At 36.2% G+C, this 21,239-nt stretch overlaps 1 protein-coding gene across 1 annotated transcript in view; it reads right to left on the bottom strand.

The window, feature by feature from the left end:
- LOC150106355 (serine/threonine-protein kinase 10-like) overlaps window positions 1–21,239 on the bottom strand; it is a 413,234-nt gene that overhangs the window by 153,256 nt on the left and 238,739 nt on the right. Inside the window, exons 14-15 of the mRNA XM_090393096.1 lie at window positions 16,634–16,757; window positions 128–256 (exon numbers count right to left, since the gene is read on the bottom strand). Of these exons, the coding sequence (XP_090249222.1) occupies window positions 128–256; window positions 16,634–16,757 (253 nt within the window). The remainder of the gene's footprint in view (window positions 1–127; window positions 257–16,633; window positions 16,758–21,239) is intronic.

Raw genomic sequence — 21,239 nt, 5'->3', positions numbered from 1 at the left:
TACATTCTTCACTGCAATTTTTCGATTTTTTCTTGATGAATGCTTTTCAAGAATGGAACTCTCTCTCATTAAGTGAGAGATACCTTTACTTTCTTTAATTACCTGTAAGATACTTTAGTGAACAAACCTGTTCATTTCTTATTTTTTTAGAAGCAATTTTCAGGTCCAATTCTTGTTGCTGTTCAGCTTTCTCTACAAGTTGCTTCTGTTGTCTATTCAATGTTTCCAGATCACTGTCATAGCCTTTGACCAGCATCTACAATAAATAAAAGTATGATTATGGTGCATTATTTACGAAATGAATGATTAATTACCGAGAGTTAAAAAATTAGAATAATAAATGACAAAAATAAAACAACAACAACAGAACATCTTTTAAAAAACATGAGGTAATTCATGAAGCTTCAATAACTGCAGAGTAATATCATGAGAAATGTGATATATTTTTAAAGCAATTTAAATGCTTTAATTGCAAAGAGTTATTTTGGATTTATTTACATTGTTAGCTTGTCTAATGACATACAATTTCATGAGAGAGAAAAATGGTTTATTACTTTATTATTATATTTAACTGAATGAAAGCTAGTTAACAGTAAAATCTCTGAATCACCACTTAATTGGAAGAGTTGTGGCAATGATCAGAAAAATTATTAGAAAGGTTTAGTTGCAGTAGGATTCTTATACACTGATATCATTCAATATCAAAGAATTTTAGAGCTGCTTTTGACTGTGTAGAAAGTTAATCATTTTCATTTGTAGTATATTTTGTTGTTTTAAACTGCTTCATTTAATTTTTCTGGTCTGATTTCAAATGAAATTGGGATGGCCTTTATATCTACCCCCTCTTCCCAGTACAGATCATAAATATAAAATTTCATAATCCAAAACAGATTAGTTATTTTGTCTGTTTTGAAACATTGTGCAGCAGAAACACTTTGCTGCAACTCAACATTTGTTGTTTGAACTGTTCTAAATTTTTCTCATCATCATCATCAAATTCCTACCATGTACCCTCAAGGTGTCTAAATTTTTCTATTTTTCATAAACATGATCAGATTTCAACAGAAATTGGGTTAATCTGTTTGTTTTTTTTTTGTTTTGTTTATTTGTTTCACTGATTAACAATTTAATAACGCCAATATCATTTAAAACTTATCAGTCAGATAAAGCAAATTAAAAGGCCGGCTTGGTTGGCTGAGTGGATAGCATACCTGTTGAGCATGAATGTTTGTAAAAGGTCCTATTCTAGACAAGCAGGATAGCTCTTCTAGTTTATAGTGCTTGTCTTGATGGAAAAAAAAAAGACGTAATAATAATAATAATAATAAAATTCATACTGTAATGTAATAGTCATGACTTGGAACTGCATACTGTTCTTATTAATGTTTATTTACCAGGTGTAAAAGTCATTTGACAAATGATATGATGCAAAGCCATCTTGAATGCTTTATTCCAGCACTTTGGTGAATGTCACTTACTCTACCAGTTTATGCCTGGAGGGAGTTTGGTTTCGTGGTATGCACTGTCAAGACCCATCACAGAAAGAAGACAGGATCTGCGTGGGTGATATGTTCAAAAGTCTTTTCCTTCCTTTTCCCATTGTATGCACCTCTTTATTTCAATCCTCCCCCCCCCCCCCTCCATGATTAATCATGAAATGCAACAAAGAAATGGTTATTCTCTGCATTAGAAAAAAATCTCCAACAAAAAATTACCAAAAACACATAAAAATCCAATCAAAAAAGTTTAAGAAACAAAAATCCAACAACAAAATAATAAATATTCCAAAATAAAAAAATCCACATTACTTCAGCAATTCATGACATTAATATAAACTGTTGGGAAACACCACCAACAGTTAATGAAATCCAATCTGTTATCACAAATAAAATCTGAACTGGTGATCTCAACAATCACTGTCAAAGTAAACTATCTGATCACCCCTTGATAGTAGAGAAAGGCCATATACATCACAACCATGATTATACAGATATAAAAAGAAGAATGAAGTCTTGCAATCTTCATAGACAAACACAAACATTAACAGTAAAATGGGTGATACTAAAGAGCTCTCAAACTTTTATGGTACTATCAGAGGATGCCACCTTTGCAACAACTCAGTCTGGGAAATTTCTGCCTTACTGCAGCCGCTCTGATCAACTGTAAGTGATGTTAATATGAAGTGAAAACACCTAAGAGCAAAACAACAAGACTACAATCTGGCAGGCTGAATAGAATCACAGGGCAGGAATGCCAAGTGCTGAAGCATGTGGTGCAAAAAAAAATCACCTGTCCTCAGTTGAAATTCCCAAACCAAGTTCCAAAATGTCTCTGCAAGCAACAACAGCACCACAACTGTTCATTTGTTGAGAACTGCAGAACAGGTTTCCATGGCAATGCAGCTGCACACAAACCTAACATCAGTGAAGGTAATGCCAAGAAAACAGATGGAGTGGTATAAACTCATTGACACTAGACTCTGAAAGAATGAAAATGTTTTCTCTGGAGCAATGATGCACTCTTCACCATCTGGCAGTCATATGGATGAGTCTGGGTTTGGTTGATACCAGGAACATACTACCTGCCCAAATGTGTTGTGCCTACTGTGACGTTTGGTGAAGGACATCATGGTGTGGGGCTGTTTTTCATAGTTCAGGCTGGGTCCTCTAGTTACAGTGATGGGGAATCTTAACAGTGCAGCCTGCAACAACAAGAACATTCTAGACAATTCTGTGCTTCCAACTTTATGACAGCAGTTTTGAAGGCCTTTTCCTGTATCAACATAGCAATTCCCCATCCGCAAAGCGAGGTCTCTACAGGCGATATGATGAGATGGGTGTTGAAGAACTTGACTGGCCTGCACAGAATCGTCATCTCAACCCCATCAAACACCTGTGGGATGAAATGGAATGCCAACTGTGAGCCAGGCCAAATCACCCAACAACAGTGACTGACCTCACTAATGCTCTTCTGGAAGAATGGAAGGAATTATCATACAAATGTACCAAAATCTAATGGAAAGATTGAAGACTGTTACAATAGCAAAGGGTGGACAGTGCAGCCTGATGCCTCTCATTTAGAAATTCTGAATCAGGATGAGCAGATTTCTGGATATTTTTCATCAGAGAGTGTATTCTTTACTATGGTTATGTCTTTTTATATTGATGTTTAAATTGCACATGTACCTTTGGTAGTATTTTTCTTTAATGTATCTCATACAAGCTGTATATCATGAAGCTCAGCTATCTTGGGGGGGGGGGGGGGGGGATGAAGAAAGCAAGAAGAAATAAATGGAGAAGATGCAAGCTGACTTTTCTCCTGCAATCTCCCCTTTAATCTCTCCTGCAATTTTCCCCTTTATTCCGATGTAGCTTGGGATCCAGCACATTAAGATTAAGCATCTTTATTTGGTAAAATAACTGGTACCTAAGGGATGGGAACAAAATAGGTTTGTGACACAGATGAGAGTGTTGACTGACAGGTTATCATTCTGACCAAGTCCTGATTCTCCAAAATGTGGGCCAAGCTGTACAAATGATGGATCGAGCATGCAGCAAATGACTTTCATCCAAAACTCCATATTCCCTTGCTACCTACACCAAAGTGCAAAATAGCTTCAAGAAAACTATTAACTCATTCAAAAGGGATTTTGAAAGGGCTAAAAGCAGGAATCTTACATCCTGTCCAAACAGCAGTCATGCCTTCTGGTCTCTTGCCAAAGCCATAAACCGTAACTTCTGTCCAATATAGATTGCACCACTTTTACACACTTGGAAACTGCTATAACATGATTACTCACAGACAAGGCCAACCTTCTGGCCTATTATTTCTGTATGGTCAATTCTGGCCATGTCCCACCAAACCATTTCATACACTTCCTACATAATGACCCTTTGACTCTCTCATCAGAAAGAAATCAGAAGATTTTTTATCCAAATTAGACTACACAGATTCATACAAAAGTCTCTAGTCCAGATGGCCTTTCTCCAATCATCCTAAAGATGTGTGCACAAGAGTTAATTCCCACCCTATGCTGTCTTTTTTTTTTTTTATGCTTTAATATTCTGCTGCTATCTGTTCTGCAGCATGGAAATTAGCTCACATACAATCTATCTCCAATTTTCTTCACCTCAGTTTTATCTAAAGTAATGGAAGGAAACAGCAACATTAAACTCCTTCATTACCTTGAACGCTCTCAACTAATAAATGCTGGCTAATGTGGATTCTGCCACTGTCGATCAACAGAGGATTTACTTATCTATTTAACCTCACTGGACAAATACCACAGAAAAATTTGGTGGGTCTCATATGATTGATCTTGATATCTCCAAGACCTTCGAACAAGATCTGGCACAAGGATCTATTAGGAAAGTGCCAATCATGGTGTATCCCATGACTTTTGCAACTCGATCACCAGCATTCTGACATGGTGCATGCTATGTGTGATGGTTGAGGGTTCCTATCTTCTAACTATGCAGCTAATGCTGAGTTCCACAGGGCTCTGTTCTCTCGCTCACTCTCTTCCTTTCTATATACACCCAATTTTCCATTTACACAGTACACTGGTTCCAGAAAAAACCATGTAAAAAAAATACAGTGCATATGAAAAAATAGAAGAATGGTTCCAGAAGTGAAAACGTGATATGAACAATAAGTTATTTCCAAACAAAACATATGAAAATCATTAAATAAAATTATTTATTTTTAATGGAATATTTTTTTTATTTTTAATATTTATTTAATACTTTTAATATATGCATCTTTCTTAAAGAAAATAGTGTGTCACTAATAAAACAGAAATTCGAAAAGGTTCAAATACACCTGCGCATAAGGTTATTCATTATTACATTTTATTCGCCGTCAGTTTCTGACAGTAGCCACATTCTTTTGTGTGAAATTGGAATTAAATCACTTCCATCACTTGAAACACTCTGGCCGTAATGGAGAACATTTTCTTCAGTAAAAGGAACTAAATTAGAACTAATTTTCAATAATTCTGAAGGTTAATTTTTTTTAACCATGAACTCTATAATTAATTGTTGACATCCTGTTTTGATTAGATCTTTATATAATTCTTCATATCACACCATACATGACTTCAGTTCACATTTAAACTGTTCAGCTCATTCAGTACTTGGATCATGTATTTGGACTTTGCAATTTACAGCCATTTGAAGCCCATCTTTAATTAATCCTGCAGTGAGTGGAATCTTTTCATCATCACTTTTTTCTTTTGCATTGAGATTCTCAAGGACAGCTTCTATTATTTCGTCATCATTAACAGCCTTGTCAATCATCAACTCCTTCTCTGCAAACTGCATGTGCTAATCTGATGATATTGGGATATTCAGTTGTATGCAAAAGTGCAGGGTTTTTCTTTTTCACACATTCCGGCCAAGTAGCTTTTCAGCATGCATTTAAAGTTGATGGTTTCAATTCTGATAATGCCAACTGAGCAAGTTCTCTAAAGATGTTGAACCTTCTCTAGCTGCTAAACGATCTAAAATTTGGATCTTAGTTTCTAAAGAAAAATCTTTTCTTTTCTTCTTCTGTCTAACTGGATTATCTGACATTGTAATTAGGGTAATGTTACAAAAATATCTGAAAATAATCAATAACTAATTTTATTAATTTCATATTACACATACAAAACTTCAAAATTTAATACATACCTATATAACTCTATTGAACGAACAAAACTTTCATGAACAAAACAAAAAGACAAACATTTCAAACTGTAAACAAGAAATTATTGTTTAGTAAACAGCTTAATTCCTTCTAGGCAGCTTTATATAAGCGAGTCTCCTGTAATGGACCAACTTAACTTTGAGGAATCAGCATAGCACCCTTCTGCTTCCAGGAACCAACAGCAAGTGAATATAACGGATAATCTGTAGGCTTAACTTTGGGGAATCGTAATTACAAAAATTGATTTTTTATTGTCGCCACAATTGTCTACATTCTAAAGCATAGAGTAATCCCTGATATTTAAAATATCGAAGGGGGCACTCCAAAATTCAAGTTTAAGTATATATGTACCGTTCTAGGAAATGATAATTATAATGGAAATGCCCTTTTTAACAGAACTGAATTCAAACAGAAATTTTAAAAATAAGCACTATTTGAACCATGTTAATTCAAAATATATTGTGTAAAAATGGAATTACTTTTGCTTTTTAAACCATGTTATTTCAAAATCATGTAAAAAAAAAAAAGCATGTAAAAAGAGAAGCTGTATATATATCAATGATGTACTCCATTTGACCACTAATCCAATACACAGCTTCGTTGATGACAGCATATTTCACTCCTCCTCCTCCTTAAAAAAAAAAAAAAAAGTTTCTCAGGCCACCTTATCCTTGGCAACACCCAAAGTTCTAAACAAGATGAGATCTCTCTCTCGGCATAGGCACATTACAACTATTTCTTCCTGAGCATCCAAAAAATTAGGATTTCTATTTTGTCCAGGACATTACTTTGCCTTTGAACAGCTATTAATCCAATACAAATCATGAATCTACTTCACTACTGAATACTGTTTGCACATTTGGGAAGGTGTCCCTAAGAATTTCTGAAAATTACTTGATTCGATATAGAAGAGAGCAATCAGAATGATTAATGACCTATCTCTCACCAATTCACTCCATCCACTCATACTGGCACACAATTTCTACTGTTTGCATCAACAAAAGGGTGATCTGAAAGGTTCTCGGAGTCGACCATAGATGGCAACACTATCGGCAAGATTTTTTTTTTCTAAGTTGGTACATCTGTCATAAGCAACCATGTGAAATTGTAAGTCTATCAAGTAGTTTGTTTTGTACAGCTGTCGGAAGCAAAAGTGTTGTCTGTATCCCTTGTAATGGATAAAATTGAGTATCATGCAGTTATAAAATTCTTTCTAAAAGGTTTAACGCCAAAAGAATTCATTTGAAGTTCATAAAAGTTTATGGGCACTCTTCTCCTTCATTTTTGACAATTAAGAAATGGGCTGCCGAGTTTAAACATGGCCATACCAGCCTTGAAGATAATTTACGTGAAGGACGTCCAAAAGGTGTAACAACAACAGAAATCATTGATCAAGTGCAAGTTATGGTATTGGATGACTGGCGAGTTCAAAGTGCATGAAACTGATGAGACTATAGGCATTTCAAAAGAATGTGTAGGATATATTTTGCATAAAGAATTGCAAATGAAAAGGTTTTGGACAAGATGGGTGACACGCTTGCTCACAGCACATCAAAAACGCACTCGCATGAAAATATCTGAACAGTGCTTGGAGCGTTTTAACAAGAATAAAACTGATTTTGTAATAAATTGATGCATCAATTTATTACTATGGGTGAGATTTGGCACCATTACACACCAGAATCCAAATGGCAGTCAAAACAGTGGACAGAAGCCAGTTGTTCAGTGCCAAAGAAGACAAAGTCAGTTCCATCAGCAGGAAAAGTCATGGCATCGGTGTTTTGGAATGCTAGAGGCATTTTGTTTATTAATTATCTTGAAAAGGGCAAAACAATAACTGAAATATTATTCCAATCTTTTAAAAATTTGTGCAAAAAGACCTGGTTTGCAGAAGAAAAAAATCATCTTTCATCATGAAGATGCACCCTGCCCACAAAAGTGTTTTGGCAATGGGAAAATTGGTGATCTGCACTATCCCCCAGCCTATTCACCATATTTAGCTCCCTCTGACTTCTATCTCTCTTCCCGAAACTAAAACTCTTCCTCACTGGTCAGTATTTTTTTTCAAATCAAGAGGTGATTGCAGCTATAGAGGGTTATTTTGCAGATCTTACTAAAACCACTACAGGGACGGGATAATAGCGGTGGAGCATCGCTGGAATAAACGTATTAGTCTTAAGGGAGATTATGTTGAAAAATAAATAATAATTTTGAAATTATAAATTTGTTATTTCATTGTTAGGCCAAGAAAGTTTCAGACCACTCTCATATTTTCATGGTATTGTTCACTCAGACTGGCATCAATAATTCCTCCATCTTTTGTTAAATCATTGAACCCATGCAGCAGCTGCTTAAGACCCTTTCACAGTTCAACTTAAAACCCACAGAATAAAGTATTACTCTTCATTTATCCCTCCCCCTACTGGTGCCCTCTAGAAAAATTTCTGATCTTATGTGTTTCCCAAGGAATAGAACACACAACTCTTCAAATTAAATGAATAAGTTCTCATTCTTATGCATATGCAGTACTAAAGTACTGTTTGCTGAACCTGTTTTATATGTGCTTATCATAAAGAGGCATAGTGCAATATTCTGTGCTTAGACCACTATTGTTTGGCATATATATTCAAAATACATTTGGTTTGGATAGAATATGGAATTAACTGATAATGATGCAAAGTTAGGGAGAGTCAGATCACAGCTGATCACTCTGGCTGCCGTGAAATGTTCTTGAAGAAGTTCTGTGGATTGACTGATGTGTGGAAGAGCCCCATCCTGCATGAAAATGACTGAATCCATGCACAGGTGCTGTAGCTGTGGCGCAACAAAATTGTTTATCATGTTGTGATACCTCACAGCAGTAACTGAGCAGGTTATAGGACCTGACTGGCAAATACCCTCAAAGAATGGTCCAATGATAAAAAAAAGCTGTAAACCCACAGATGGTAACTTTGGGTGAATACAAAGGAATTTCTTAGATTGCATGTAAGTTTTGCATAGGCCATACCCTGCAATTGTGGGTATCACAGCTCTGTTCAGGTGAAAAGAGTCTTATTTTCATAAGACTCATCTCTCCATAAAATCATCCACAGCCACTCAGCATCCAACTCCACTTGAGCAAGGAATGTTGAAGTGAATGTCAGTCAACTTTCAAAGTCCGAATGACACAACTCCTGTGTCAGGGTTATCTTAAATGGGTAGAAATGCAGAATCTTCCATAGAATTTTCCACAGAGTTGTGTAAGGCACATCCACGTGTCTTGATACAGCATATGCTGTGGGAACCAATGCTGTGATTCCTTGCCAGCTCCACAACAGCAGTAGTAACTTCATTTACTTGTTGTGAACACACAACTCCACTTGAGCAAGGAATGTTGAAGTGAATGTCAGTCAACTTTCAAAGTCCGAATGACACAACTCCTGTGTCAGGGTTATCTTAAATGGGTAGAAATGCAGAATCTTCCATAGAATTTTCCACAGAGTTGTGTAAGGCACATCCACGTGTCTTGATACAGCATATGCTGTGGGAACCAATGCTGTGATTCCTTGCCAGCTCCACAACAGCAGTAGTAACTTCATTTACTTGTTGTGAACTGATTGGTTTGCAACCTCTACCAGGTCTAACTCCTGATGATCCTATTTCTTAAACAACTAATCATTCATTGCAGAGGACTCAGGCGACAAAATTTGCAGAGTGCAGCAACATCATTGCTATCATTTAAGTAGTACAGCTTCACAAGAAAAGCATGGGCAAAGTTAGTGTCATCACTGTGGACAGTATTAACAGCCAGAATGAAGTGGAAAATCTTATGTCCATCTTTTTAAACCCTCCTAGCACCTGCTGAGTTGCATGATATGCAAATTCCATGCATTTGATGTTTAACAATGCCCCTCAGAAATCATTTCCACATGACACACAATGTATTCCTGCAATTTCACAGCATTTGAATCACTGGACAGCACTCCACAAGGTGTCTTAAACAGGAATACTTTAATTTTGATCACCTTATAGATTCCCTGGAAACTAAGGGTGTAGTTAGGAAGCAGGCAAGGTCCAGATTCTTTTCATTATATATAGTGAGTCTGTGGAATGATGATGAATGTCAGTTCAGTTTTGTGCTTAATGTGCTATGCATTTTGGACTGGAGACACTGCAGGCAGAGTATAATGTAAAAGCAGTGTATGTTGTAGGTGCATCAATGGTAAATGTCTTTAGAGAAAGATACGATAGGTATTTGGGCATTATGTGATCTGGATGAGATCAGCAAGTGCCTGACTCCTTTGGAGGAGCCTGGAAAATAATAATAACAATAATTACTATATTCCAGTGGGACCGAACAGTAAACAATGTGATCATAAAAGAAAGGAATAGATCTAACAAATGAACTGTGCAAAATAAGAGTATTCTTTCATGTTTGTGCTAAAGAGTTGTGGGAAGACTGCAAATGGAGTAAGTCATGGTTGAACACAAACTTGCCAAGGCAGAAGTCAATGCTGTTAGTGTGAGTAATAATGTCTGCTGTAATCCAAAGAGTGTGAACAATCTCTTTGATACACATAGGCTAATAAAGGCATGTAGTCAAGGTAGGGATTTTATTTTTAGAAAATACTTAAGTGACAACTGCATTTTCAAAATGAGAGATCATTCTCTGAAGAACAAGGTTTATTATCATGCTCTTTATTATCATATCAAGCACAGGTGACAGAGCCATGGCAGGCAGTATGGGAATGCCCATATTTCTGACATTTAAAGCATCTCAAAGGATTAGGAATGTATACCTTAAAAGGCAGTTGAGGTACCCTACTTTTACTAATGTTGGAGGTTTATGGATATCAGAAGTAAGGATGATAAGTTGGGACACCCACCTGGTCAGATCCAGGCGGGTGTCCCAACATATCAGGATATGTGCCTCATACCTGTCACTCCCTGATCTTTATGTTCTGAACATATTTCTTCATCCGGAAACATCAAGGAGGTCCCATTCTGATATCATTCCTCTAGAAAAGTTTAGTGTTTTATGAAGTGTTACTGTTATTGGTAATTCCACCCACTGATGTTGTTTTCAGTAGTTTTTCAGAGTTGCTGAATTGGTGTTTCCACAAGGATATCATCAGAACCAAGTTTCTTGACGGCTTTGGAAGTCCTGCCAATAAAGAAACACATTTTTACCTATTGGCTTTTCACTTGTTGCATGAATGATGAAAAACACTGGTATATTGATAGTGGTGTCAGATGTCTTTTGGGATCTCGTAAGGGCCCCTGATAAATTTGAGGATGACGAATTTTCTGTTTGTCACCAGAGCTCCCCATCCACCATGGAGCCCCACATAGATGCCACTAACCAGCAAGCAATAAATTGCTTGGAAGTGGTGTTATATGCCAGCACCCTTTGGGCCCCATACCATACCATGGGGTAGGAAACTTACTATAATACTGCTGACCTTTGCAGGCAAGCCCATTAGCTGAATGATCCTAGCTGAACCTCCTAGGACCACTCGTCTTGCTGAAGCAGAAGCCAAATCACTGGATGACTACCAGGATCTTTCTTTCTTTCTTTCTGGATATCCAAGGCTGCGCCACGTGGCACTGGATCCTAATGGTGGTGGTGGTCTGGAAGAAAGGATAGTGAAAAAAAAATCAGGATAAGTAGGGCGAAGAATATGAGAAGAAATGCATAGGAAAAAAAAAGGAAGAACGAAAAGGGCCAGTAACATGTCTAACCCCCCCCCCATGGACAGGTGCTTCCATGGGGGGGAGTTAGACATGGATGGATGTGACTGTCTTTAGGTGGTAAATTGGTAAATGAATTTTATTATCCAGTGCAAGAATACTGGCCTGCATATCTGAGACCTGAAGTGGCTTAAAAAAATTTCCATGCATTTAGAACTTGTTACTCTTAAGTATTTCAATTCCATCTTTGTCTCTAGAGTAGGGTTTTCAGGCCACAAAGAATAAATAAAAATAGGAGAGAAAAACCCTTAGATCACCCACAGTGCTAATGTACTATAGGCTTACATTTCATGGGTGGAGTCACACACACACACACACACATATGCAACGTTACCCGTATGAGCAAGAGCTGAGTAAACTGGGTCCACGATTCCTTTCTTTTGGCTCTGATGGTCTAATGTAGTGTGCTTTTGCCTGAACATGTTTATAAGCTATAAGATTTAATGTGATGGAATAAGCTCCATGTACTGGTCTTAAATAGTCTTTTGCTACTTTGCATTTAAGGTTCCACCATGGTTTTAGCAGAGCGGAAATCTATGAAAATGCAGTTGCTACTGCCTGGAAAATAAAATCGATTATTATTGCTGCTTAAGTGAGAGAAGTTTTATTGGCTACTGCAGGATTAAATTCTGCAAGGTGTGAATATGTATTCCAGTGAAACTGTCCTATTTTACTAACATAGCACCAGTGAAGAACAATACTATTCCTCAGCAGATGTATTTGAAAGTGTTCTCTGTCACTTTTCATATAAAAAGTAGCAGAGAATATGAGACCTACTGAAAAATATGGATGGGCAGGCATAAGAAGAAGATACTGATTTCATTATTTAGAACAGAGAAGTTATCATGAATTGTTCATTCCATTAAAATTACAATAAAAGACTAAACATCATTCTGAGCTAACTCAGAGCCCAATAATAAGAGTATGGAATGTAACTATAGAATATATAACTAAAATGGCTACAATCTCTATAGCGGTATTAATCTGAACATGCTGAAATGGATTTGGTTGTCCACAAGCATGGAGACTATTCCACGGGCAGGTTCATGTTCAGCAGTGCCCTTACAAAATAGTAAAATGCTATAAAGTATGATTCTTGCTGGACTTCAGATGAATCTCCTGCAGAAGTTTTATGCTTCTGCTGAAGGACCATGATATCATCGATATTTTTAGTGGATGGAATGACAGTTCTATTGTAAGAATTTACATAATCTTTTGGATTTGTAGATTTATATGATTTTCAAGCATTTGAGGTCTCATCTTTGACCTCAAAGTGTGATTTTAATTCACATTGGGGAATTATGGATGGCCAGTCCATCTCCTACAACATGTTACTTCTGTGACAGTTGTATTTTTTCCCTCCTGCTGCACTGGATCTAGTGCAATCCATTTTTCTATGGAGGTGTCTGGAGGCTTTCTTCATGTAGTACTCTTGAAATTCTTTTGATGACTAGAGGAGGTTCTTGTTTAATTGGGTCATTTTAGAAGTGGTTTCAGAAGTCAAGCTCTTAATGCTTCACTAACAGTTTGAGATGCTCATAATGAATTCCAAAAGCAGTACCTTCTCAGTATAAGAGGACTTTGCAATAGATGTTAAAGCAGTGGCAAAATTCCTCTGTCTTTCCTTATTACAAGATGATGATCTGCTTTGTCTTTATCTTTTGTATTTCCGTTTCATCCTTCCACCTCAGCTGGATGTTCTCCCTAATGATTTTTGTTTTTGTTTTTGCACAGCAGGCTTATTTTTGTACTATTTACTGTTACCATGAACAAATATCACAGACACACAATAGACAGTTTAAGCATGCCCATATATTTGACATTTAAAGCATCTCAGCAGATTTGGGATGTAGAGTGTTACCAATAGATGAAACTTCTACTTTTAACTGAAATTTTATCTTATCTTATAGTTATCTTCTTGGTCTTTAAATTCTGAAAATATTTCCTCACGTGGAACATCAAGGAGATCCTATTCTGATATGAAACCTCTAAACTAAGTGAGTGTTTCATGGAATGTTCTTGTAAAGCTAATGAATGCTGGTTGGAGTAGTTCTGAATGTTCTTCCTGTCATGATCAGTCTACAAGAATCTCATCAGCACAGAATACTTTCTGTGTCCTTAATTTACCATAGTCCACTGTTCTAAGGTAAGTTTCAGTCTCACACCAAATGATGTCAATGCAATTATCATTCACACCTCCTCTTTATTTTTTCTGTCATTTCAACAAGTGCTATAAACATTTTCAATTCCTGCAAGTACGTTATCCTCTTGTTAACCTCTGTTATTTCACTGAACATTACTGCTGTCACTCAGATGCAGATGATAGCAAACAGCTCTTTCCCACCTTCAAATTTATTCCCTATATCCACAAACTCAAGTCCTCTCTTCCTGCACATTCTAGCTATTATGACATTTGCAATACTCACAAAGCCTAAGTTACTTCATTCACACCACTTCCTCACTAATCATTTATTCCAGCACAGTCAACCCTCTACATTTCTTCTCTTCTCCACAGCCTCGGTCACTCTTCCTATCATTGCTCCTCTTAGAGATACTTTTGACACTTGCTCCATTCTCACATTTTTCACCAGAGAATCCCCATACAACACGATACTGCTTTCCAACATTCCATTACAATCATTCATCTTGGACTCATCACCACTAGCACCTTCCTTCTAATACCTCCAACTATCAATCTGTTCTCTAAATGTCTTACATCACTCTGCATATGCTTCAGTTCATTCCTCAACCTTACCAATTCTTTTAATATCCTCATGTGTTCATATCTTTCGTGCTAGGGTACCTTTACTATTCTTCCTTCGTTCTTCTACCCCACTGTCTTCTGCATCTTTCTCTATCTTACTACTCTCTACAGTGTCAGTCACCACATTTGTACCATATTTGCTATTCCTGACTTTCACTATGCTTGTATCACTTACATCACCCATCAACTGTGCCTTTCACTAGACTCACCAATTTTTCATAACTTTTTTACCACTCACTCACTATCTCTTCACTATTAAACAAGCACTCTTTCTTCTTGCTACATTCTCACTACTATCACTCTCAGTCGCTGAACAATTCTGCATTCAAGATGTGCTGCATCCTTTCACCAGATCACTCACCCATTTTTCATAACTTTTTTACCACTCACTCACTATCTCTTCACTATTAAACAAGCACTCTTTCTTCTTGCTACATTCTCACTACTATCACCCTCAGTCACTGAACAATTCTGCATTCAAGATCTATTTTGCACAGACATTCTCCTTCCATCTGCCTTAAAAATTCGTAACTTTTCCACATAACCCAGCGAATATATGTAACACACTTCACATTTCATAAAACAACTAAAATCAAAATTTAACTCATACACAGACAAAACCATGCCATCTTGTTTTGAATATCCATCAGTATACCTCGCTCTAAGTTTAGACTTTATAAGCAAACTGAAACACACAAGCACCCACCCACCCACCCACACAACAAACACTGCGAGTACATACACAACTCCTACAGCAACATAAACACATAAAAATCAGTTAATTAGCCAAAAATATTTGTCTGAAACCCAGCATTCTTGCATAGGTCATCCTGCAATTAGAAGTATAAATATTATACTTAAACATCTATAGACATCTAAAACATAAACTATCATTTTAAACTACACTAACTTCATGCTAAAATAATAATCAACAAATTACAGTTGAAGAAAACAATGAGGACAGTCTATTATGTCTGTTAATGGTGAGCTCCTGGAAAGGCTGCCTGTTTTGTGGTATGAAAAATGCCAGTTTCTTGGAGAAAAAACAGCATATGAGACCAGCTAATGCACCTTCAAATTTAAAAGCCTTTATAAAGTTTTTTTTTTTTTTTTTAGATAGGAGTTGAGCCTATCTAGGATACAAAGAAGACACCCTCTGGTTGGTTTTCCCAACCAGAGGACATCAACATCATTATTAACTGAGCTATGGAAACTATTAAAACATAAATGATGAACATCTAAGTATGAAAACCAGGCCACCTTCTTAATTCCTTCCCTATCAGAGGAAACTGACCACAGTAAGAAAATGATTAATGGACAAGAGTTGGCTGTTGGCCACTCAAACTGCACATTCAGTACTACAGGTAGGCTAAGGTTAAACTATCTGCAAATCTCACTTCTGATATCAAACCTGATACTCCCTTTCAAGCAATTTCAAGTTTCCAGTATACAGGGTAGCAGTTATTAAAACTGTATCACCTGAGGATGTACAAATACCTGTGTGTGAAACATATACACAGAAAATCAAAAACATTTTATATTAGTACTGTGGATTACTAAAGGTGAGATAATCTAGAGAACAAGCTCTGTTTTTAAAGCATTTCAGGCCTGCAGTAAAAAGAGTGATCCCACACTATGTGATGAAATTTCTACCACCTATGGAAATTCACAAACATTCATGCCCAGGATGAGATTTGAAACCATGGGCAATTGGTTGAAAAGTAGAATCATTATTCACTCAACTAAATAGACCAAGAAATCTTCATATCACATTTTGTTTTATATAGATTAATAAACCAGTCATAAAGAATAAATATAAAAAATAAATAAAATTCTTCTGTATACAGTAAAATAAACAGTTTCTCAATATTTCTCCCCATCCTCACCTTTTTATGGCTGCACAGAAAATAAATTATACTTCATAATAAATTATTTTCTTGTTTTTATGTTTTACCCATGCATGAGCAAACAAAAGTTTGTATGGAAAGTATGTTTATGAATAGACTACTTTGTATATAGAGGTGGTTCATATCAAATTGCCTTAGTATCCCAAAATGCACAGCACACTTCCTTTCAGATGTGCATATTGCATGCATTATGGAAAGGGTAACTACCAGATTGGTTTTGATCTTGATTGAGGTGTCAATGATTCATTTCTCTGTATATCCACAGATGTATTGATGAGATCTCAATAAAAGTCAAAACACTCTTACATAGAATGCTGCACATTATGAGATAATGGGTCAATTTGATGTGAAGTCAACTTCTATTCATGCAACTTTTATTCAGTTTACATGTTCTATCCATCTTACAACAATACAACTAATACTATTTAAAAGCATCAGTTATATTTTCATGATAAATGAACATTATAATTAAATATTAAGATTATCCTAAAAAATGATAGACCATGAATTATAGATAATTCCTTAAAGGGGAAAAAAAACTTACTGTCATTTCTTGTTCAGATCGCTTTTCCATCTGCTCTTGGGCACACTGGGCTTTATCAGCAAGATCTTGAAATTGTTTATTTTCTTGTTTTTGCAGCATTTTCAGTTCACGTAATTCTTGTTTCCTATTAGAGAAAAATAAAGAATTACGTTTTTTAGAAAATCTAACTTTTTAAATGCACATTTTTGAGATGAATTACACATTTATTTGCTGGCCTGGTTGGCTGAGTGGTTAGCATATCCACTGTCCAACCAACAGGCTGCAGGTTTGAATCTCATTGTGGGCATGAATGTAATGTTTGCAAGTATCATTAGGTGAGAGATGAATTTCAATGCCCAGAGTGAGACCACTACCCTGCTTACTGGAGGCCTGAAACTTGAAAAAGTTCCATGTTTTGTCTCTAGAGCAGGGTTTTCAGACTATGCAAAAAATAAAAAATATATACAAATATACATACATCTTCAAGGCCCACCTTTCCTAATTGGGTTGTGGGGACAACAGCTGCAAGAGGAACTTCCAATGGTCACGATCCTCTGCCACCAAGCTCAGGTGTTCTGGTGGGATTCCCAAATGGGTCCACCCAAGGTTTTGGATATAATCTATACAGTGAGTCCTTGGCCTTCCACCCTCTGGCTTGGCAAAGAGGGCTTGCTGAGGGAACCTCTCTTGTGACATTCTGACCAGGTGCCCGTACCAACGTAACTGTGATCTCTCAACACGGAGAAGCAGCGGCTGAGTATTGAGGGTTTCTCGAATTGCAGAACTTCTGACTCTGTTGAGTCTTGTCAACCCTGCAACCCTTTGAGGGAACCTCATTTCAGCCGCTTGGATTCGTGTCCCATTCTTTCGGTCATTACCCAACTCTCATGACCATAGGTGAGGATGGGGCCATAGACTTTGCCTTCTGGCTTAACTCCTGCTTCAATACTACCGAACGGCCAAGCTCCTGCAATATTGAGCTTGCTAAGCCAATTCGAGTATCTAGCTCTACCCATTTTCCATCATTCGTGAATATGGACCCAAGGTATTTAAACTTCTCCACCTGCCTCATTGGGATGGTTGTCTTGAGACCACAAATGTTTCAGTTTTGGCCACACTGATCTTCATTCTGGCATCTGCACAAACAGCTACAAACCAATCCAGGGTCCACTGGAGGTCATCTGTGGAAGAGCTAAGCAGAACTAGGTCATCTGAAAAAAGTAGACGTCCAATGCTACAGCTTCCAATTCTGACACTCACTGCTTTAGCTGTGCCTATCAATCCAGTCCATATATATTATGAAAAGGAGGGATGACAGAACACACCCTTGGCAGAAGCCAACAGAGACTGTGAAAGGTTCAGACTTTGTGCTAGTTTACCCTGACACAAAACTCTGGGCATTCATACAGGGACTTGATGGCAGCTAATAGTTGTAGAAAGTTTTTTACCTTGGGTATAATATATGTTAAAAATACCAAGTTATTTTAAATATAAACCTGGTTTTTTACTCCATTAGTTGGCCATCTACTCCATACTCCTGTATACTACTTGCCAAAGCTTATCCAGAGGAACCCAGTCATATGCCTTCTCCAAGTCCACAAAACATGTTATACTTTTGTATAACATGTTTTTTGGACTTGCCAAGAAGTAGCCATTCTTGACTTGCCAAGAATATGCCAAGAAGTAGACATTCTTGGCATATTCCCAAGATTTCTCAAAGATTTGCCTTAAAGTGAAGATCTGGTCAGTTGTGCTTCTACCAGGACGAAAGCCACATTGTTCTTCCTGGAACTTTGACTCAACTATGCTCCTGCACCATCTTTCCAAGCACCTAGCATACACTTTCCCAGGCAGGCTGAGTAGAGAGATGCCACGATAGTTACTGCAATCCTTCTGGTCTCCCTTTTGAAGACTGGTATTATTATGCCTGTCTGCATTTGTTTTGGCGCTCGCCCAGATACCCAAGCAGCCTGGCACACTTAAGTCAGTCAGAGAACACCGTCTCGATTTAAGGCTTTTAGCATTTCAGGCCAAATTTCATCATCGCCAGCAGCCTTGCCCGATTTTAGCGATTTTATTGCTAAATGGACCTCTTCTGCTGTGAGACTAGCCATTGCCCCGATCTGCACCTCTTGGATGTCCACAACTGCTGGGCCACCCGGCTCTCAACGTATTCCCTCCATCTGTGGAGGATATCCTTCTCGGTTGTTAAAAGTGCACCATCAGAGGCCTTAATTGCCCTTGCTGTGCACAATTTCCTCCCTCGAAGGTGGCGAAAATTATATTATATATATACAAATATATATAATATAATTTAATAATACATTTAATATAATATAATAATATAATTATATATCATCATAATTTTACATACAAATACAGACCTTATGATCTGTTCTGATCTCATTTTTTAATCTAATATCCTCAACATTTGAGGATGTTAGTTTAAAAAATGTTTAGGATATCAGCTGTTGGTCATTCAGTTTACATGTTCTATCCAATTTTGTTTATCTGTTTAGTTTTTTTCTTCTAGATTATATTTTTAGTTCTTTTAAAATATCTTTGTTTCTTTTTTGTCTAACAATGTGCATTTTGCAGTTTTTCTCGCGAATCTCATTTCACTAGCTTTTATTCTTTGTTTATCTTGTTTATTTATTGCCCAAATTTCACTGCCACATAATAATGTAGGTAGTGTTAAAATATTATATATTTTTAAATGTGTTTCTTTGTGTACACTATTTGGATTGAGCATTCTGTTTATCAGGGCTCTAACCTGTGAAAATTTTGAAGGTTTTAATTTTATAAATTTCTTCTCCATATGATATTTCAACAGCAAAGATAATTAAAAATATTTATCTGTTCTATTATTTTATTATTAATAACTATTTTACTTCTAACTGGAGTTTGCCCACAAAATGCCATTGGTTTAGTTTTATCAGTAGATATTTTCATTCCAAACTACTCTACTATAATGTTAAATTATAGGTTGCTCTTTGTAAATTGTCTTTCTTATCTGATACTGTTAACTGATCATCTGCAAATAACAACGTAATTATTTTATTATTTCAGGAGCTTTCTATAACTGAGTTTTAAAGTGTTCCACCATATTAGTATTTCATTAATATAAAATTTTTTTAAAACCATTGGACCCAGAGGAATCCCTGTCTTCTCCTTTGTTTATAGAATTTTTTTTCAGATATTTTTCCATTTATTTTTATTTTGTTACATTTGTATATATTTAATATTACCCGTAGTAAAATGTTAGGTATATTTATTCTATGAAATAAATGACAATACATGTCATTTAATATAAAAGATGGTTATAGTAATATAAAAGACGTCTTTTTACATTATCAAATGCTTTTTCATAATTTAATAAACAAAGTTTCTAAATTAAATTATTTTCTTTTCTCTATAAGTATTTTTAAATAAAATGCAGCATCTAATGTAGAATGACCTTTTCTAAATCCGTTTTGAATTTTAATGTTTTTTTCACTATATATTTTCAATTTTTCATTAAGTATTCTACTATATATTTTGTAGTATGTATTCAATAAACTAATATCGCTGTAATTAGCAGGTTTTCTTTTATGTCCTGTTTTAAATATAGATATTACTATACTTTTATTCCATTCTACTGGTATTTATCCATCTGTTCACTTCATCATCATCAAATTCCTAACATGTACCCTCAAGGGGTGTATAGGATATGATAGTACTACATGAAAAATTTACATCATTACTAACTTCTTATCTATAATTTTTCTCAAATCAGTCTGTTACTTGTCAAGACTCCAACATTAACAGATCTTATATTTCTATCGTCTAAGGCACTTTGTACCATATCAATCCACCTATATCTTGGTCGTTTTCCTGCCAACCTGGCAGAGAACACTTGCTTTGCTAATCTTTTTTTGCCCATTCTGTTTAAGTGACCATACCACCAGAGATTAACTCTGCTAACGCATTCCTGGATGTTGACAATGTCAAGTTCTTTCCTAATATCCTCATTTTTACTGTGATATTGCCATTGATGTCATCTGTTCACACCTCTAATCTTTCTCAGGACTCTCATATCTGCGGTCTCTAGTCTTTAGTCAAGTGTTTTACTTCTGACTCAGCTCTCAGATCCATAAGTTAAAACTGGTTTGAACACTGTCTTGTACACAGCTAATTTCTCTCTTATTTCATATGAATTTATTCAATTGACTTCCTACCATACCAGCTTTGTTGATTCTGTTGTCTATTTCCATATTTAATTTACCATCTTCACTAAAAATCGTGCCTAAGTAGCGGAAATGTTTTACTTGTTCAACAGGTTCTCAGTTCACAACACAGTTCACATTTTCAATGATTCTACCTATTTTCATTGTCTTTGTCTTTTTATTGCTGACCTTCATGCCATATCTATTACAACAGTTATTCAATTTAGTCAGAGAATCTTGCAAACTTGCAGCGGATTTATTTACAAGTATAACATCGTCCGCATAAAGCAAAGAGCTGACATTAACATCTCCAATTCTGATATCATGTTTAATACCACTTTCCTTCATAATGTGATCCATATAGATAATGAATAACAGAGGGGATAATGTACATCCTTGTCTCACACCATATTTAACATTAA

This window comes from Typopeltis vanoorti, chromosome 5 (assembly GCF_054136105.1).
Source record: "Typopeltis vanoorti isolate ZY-2024b chromosome 5, IOZ_Tvanoo_1.0, whole genome shotgun sequence".
Taxonomy (NCBI): Eukaryota; Metazoa; Arthropoda; class Arachnida; order Uropygi; family Thelyphonidae; genus Typopeltis; species Typopeltis vanoorti.
The sequence above is the reverse complement of the archived record's forward strand: the minus strand, read 5'-3'. Positions and strand labels throughout refer to the sequence as shown.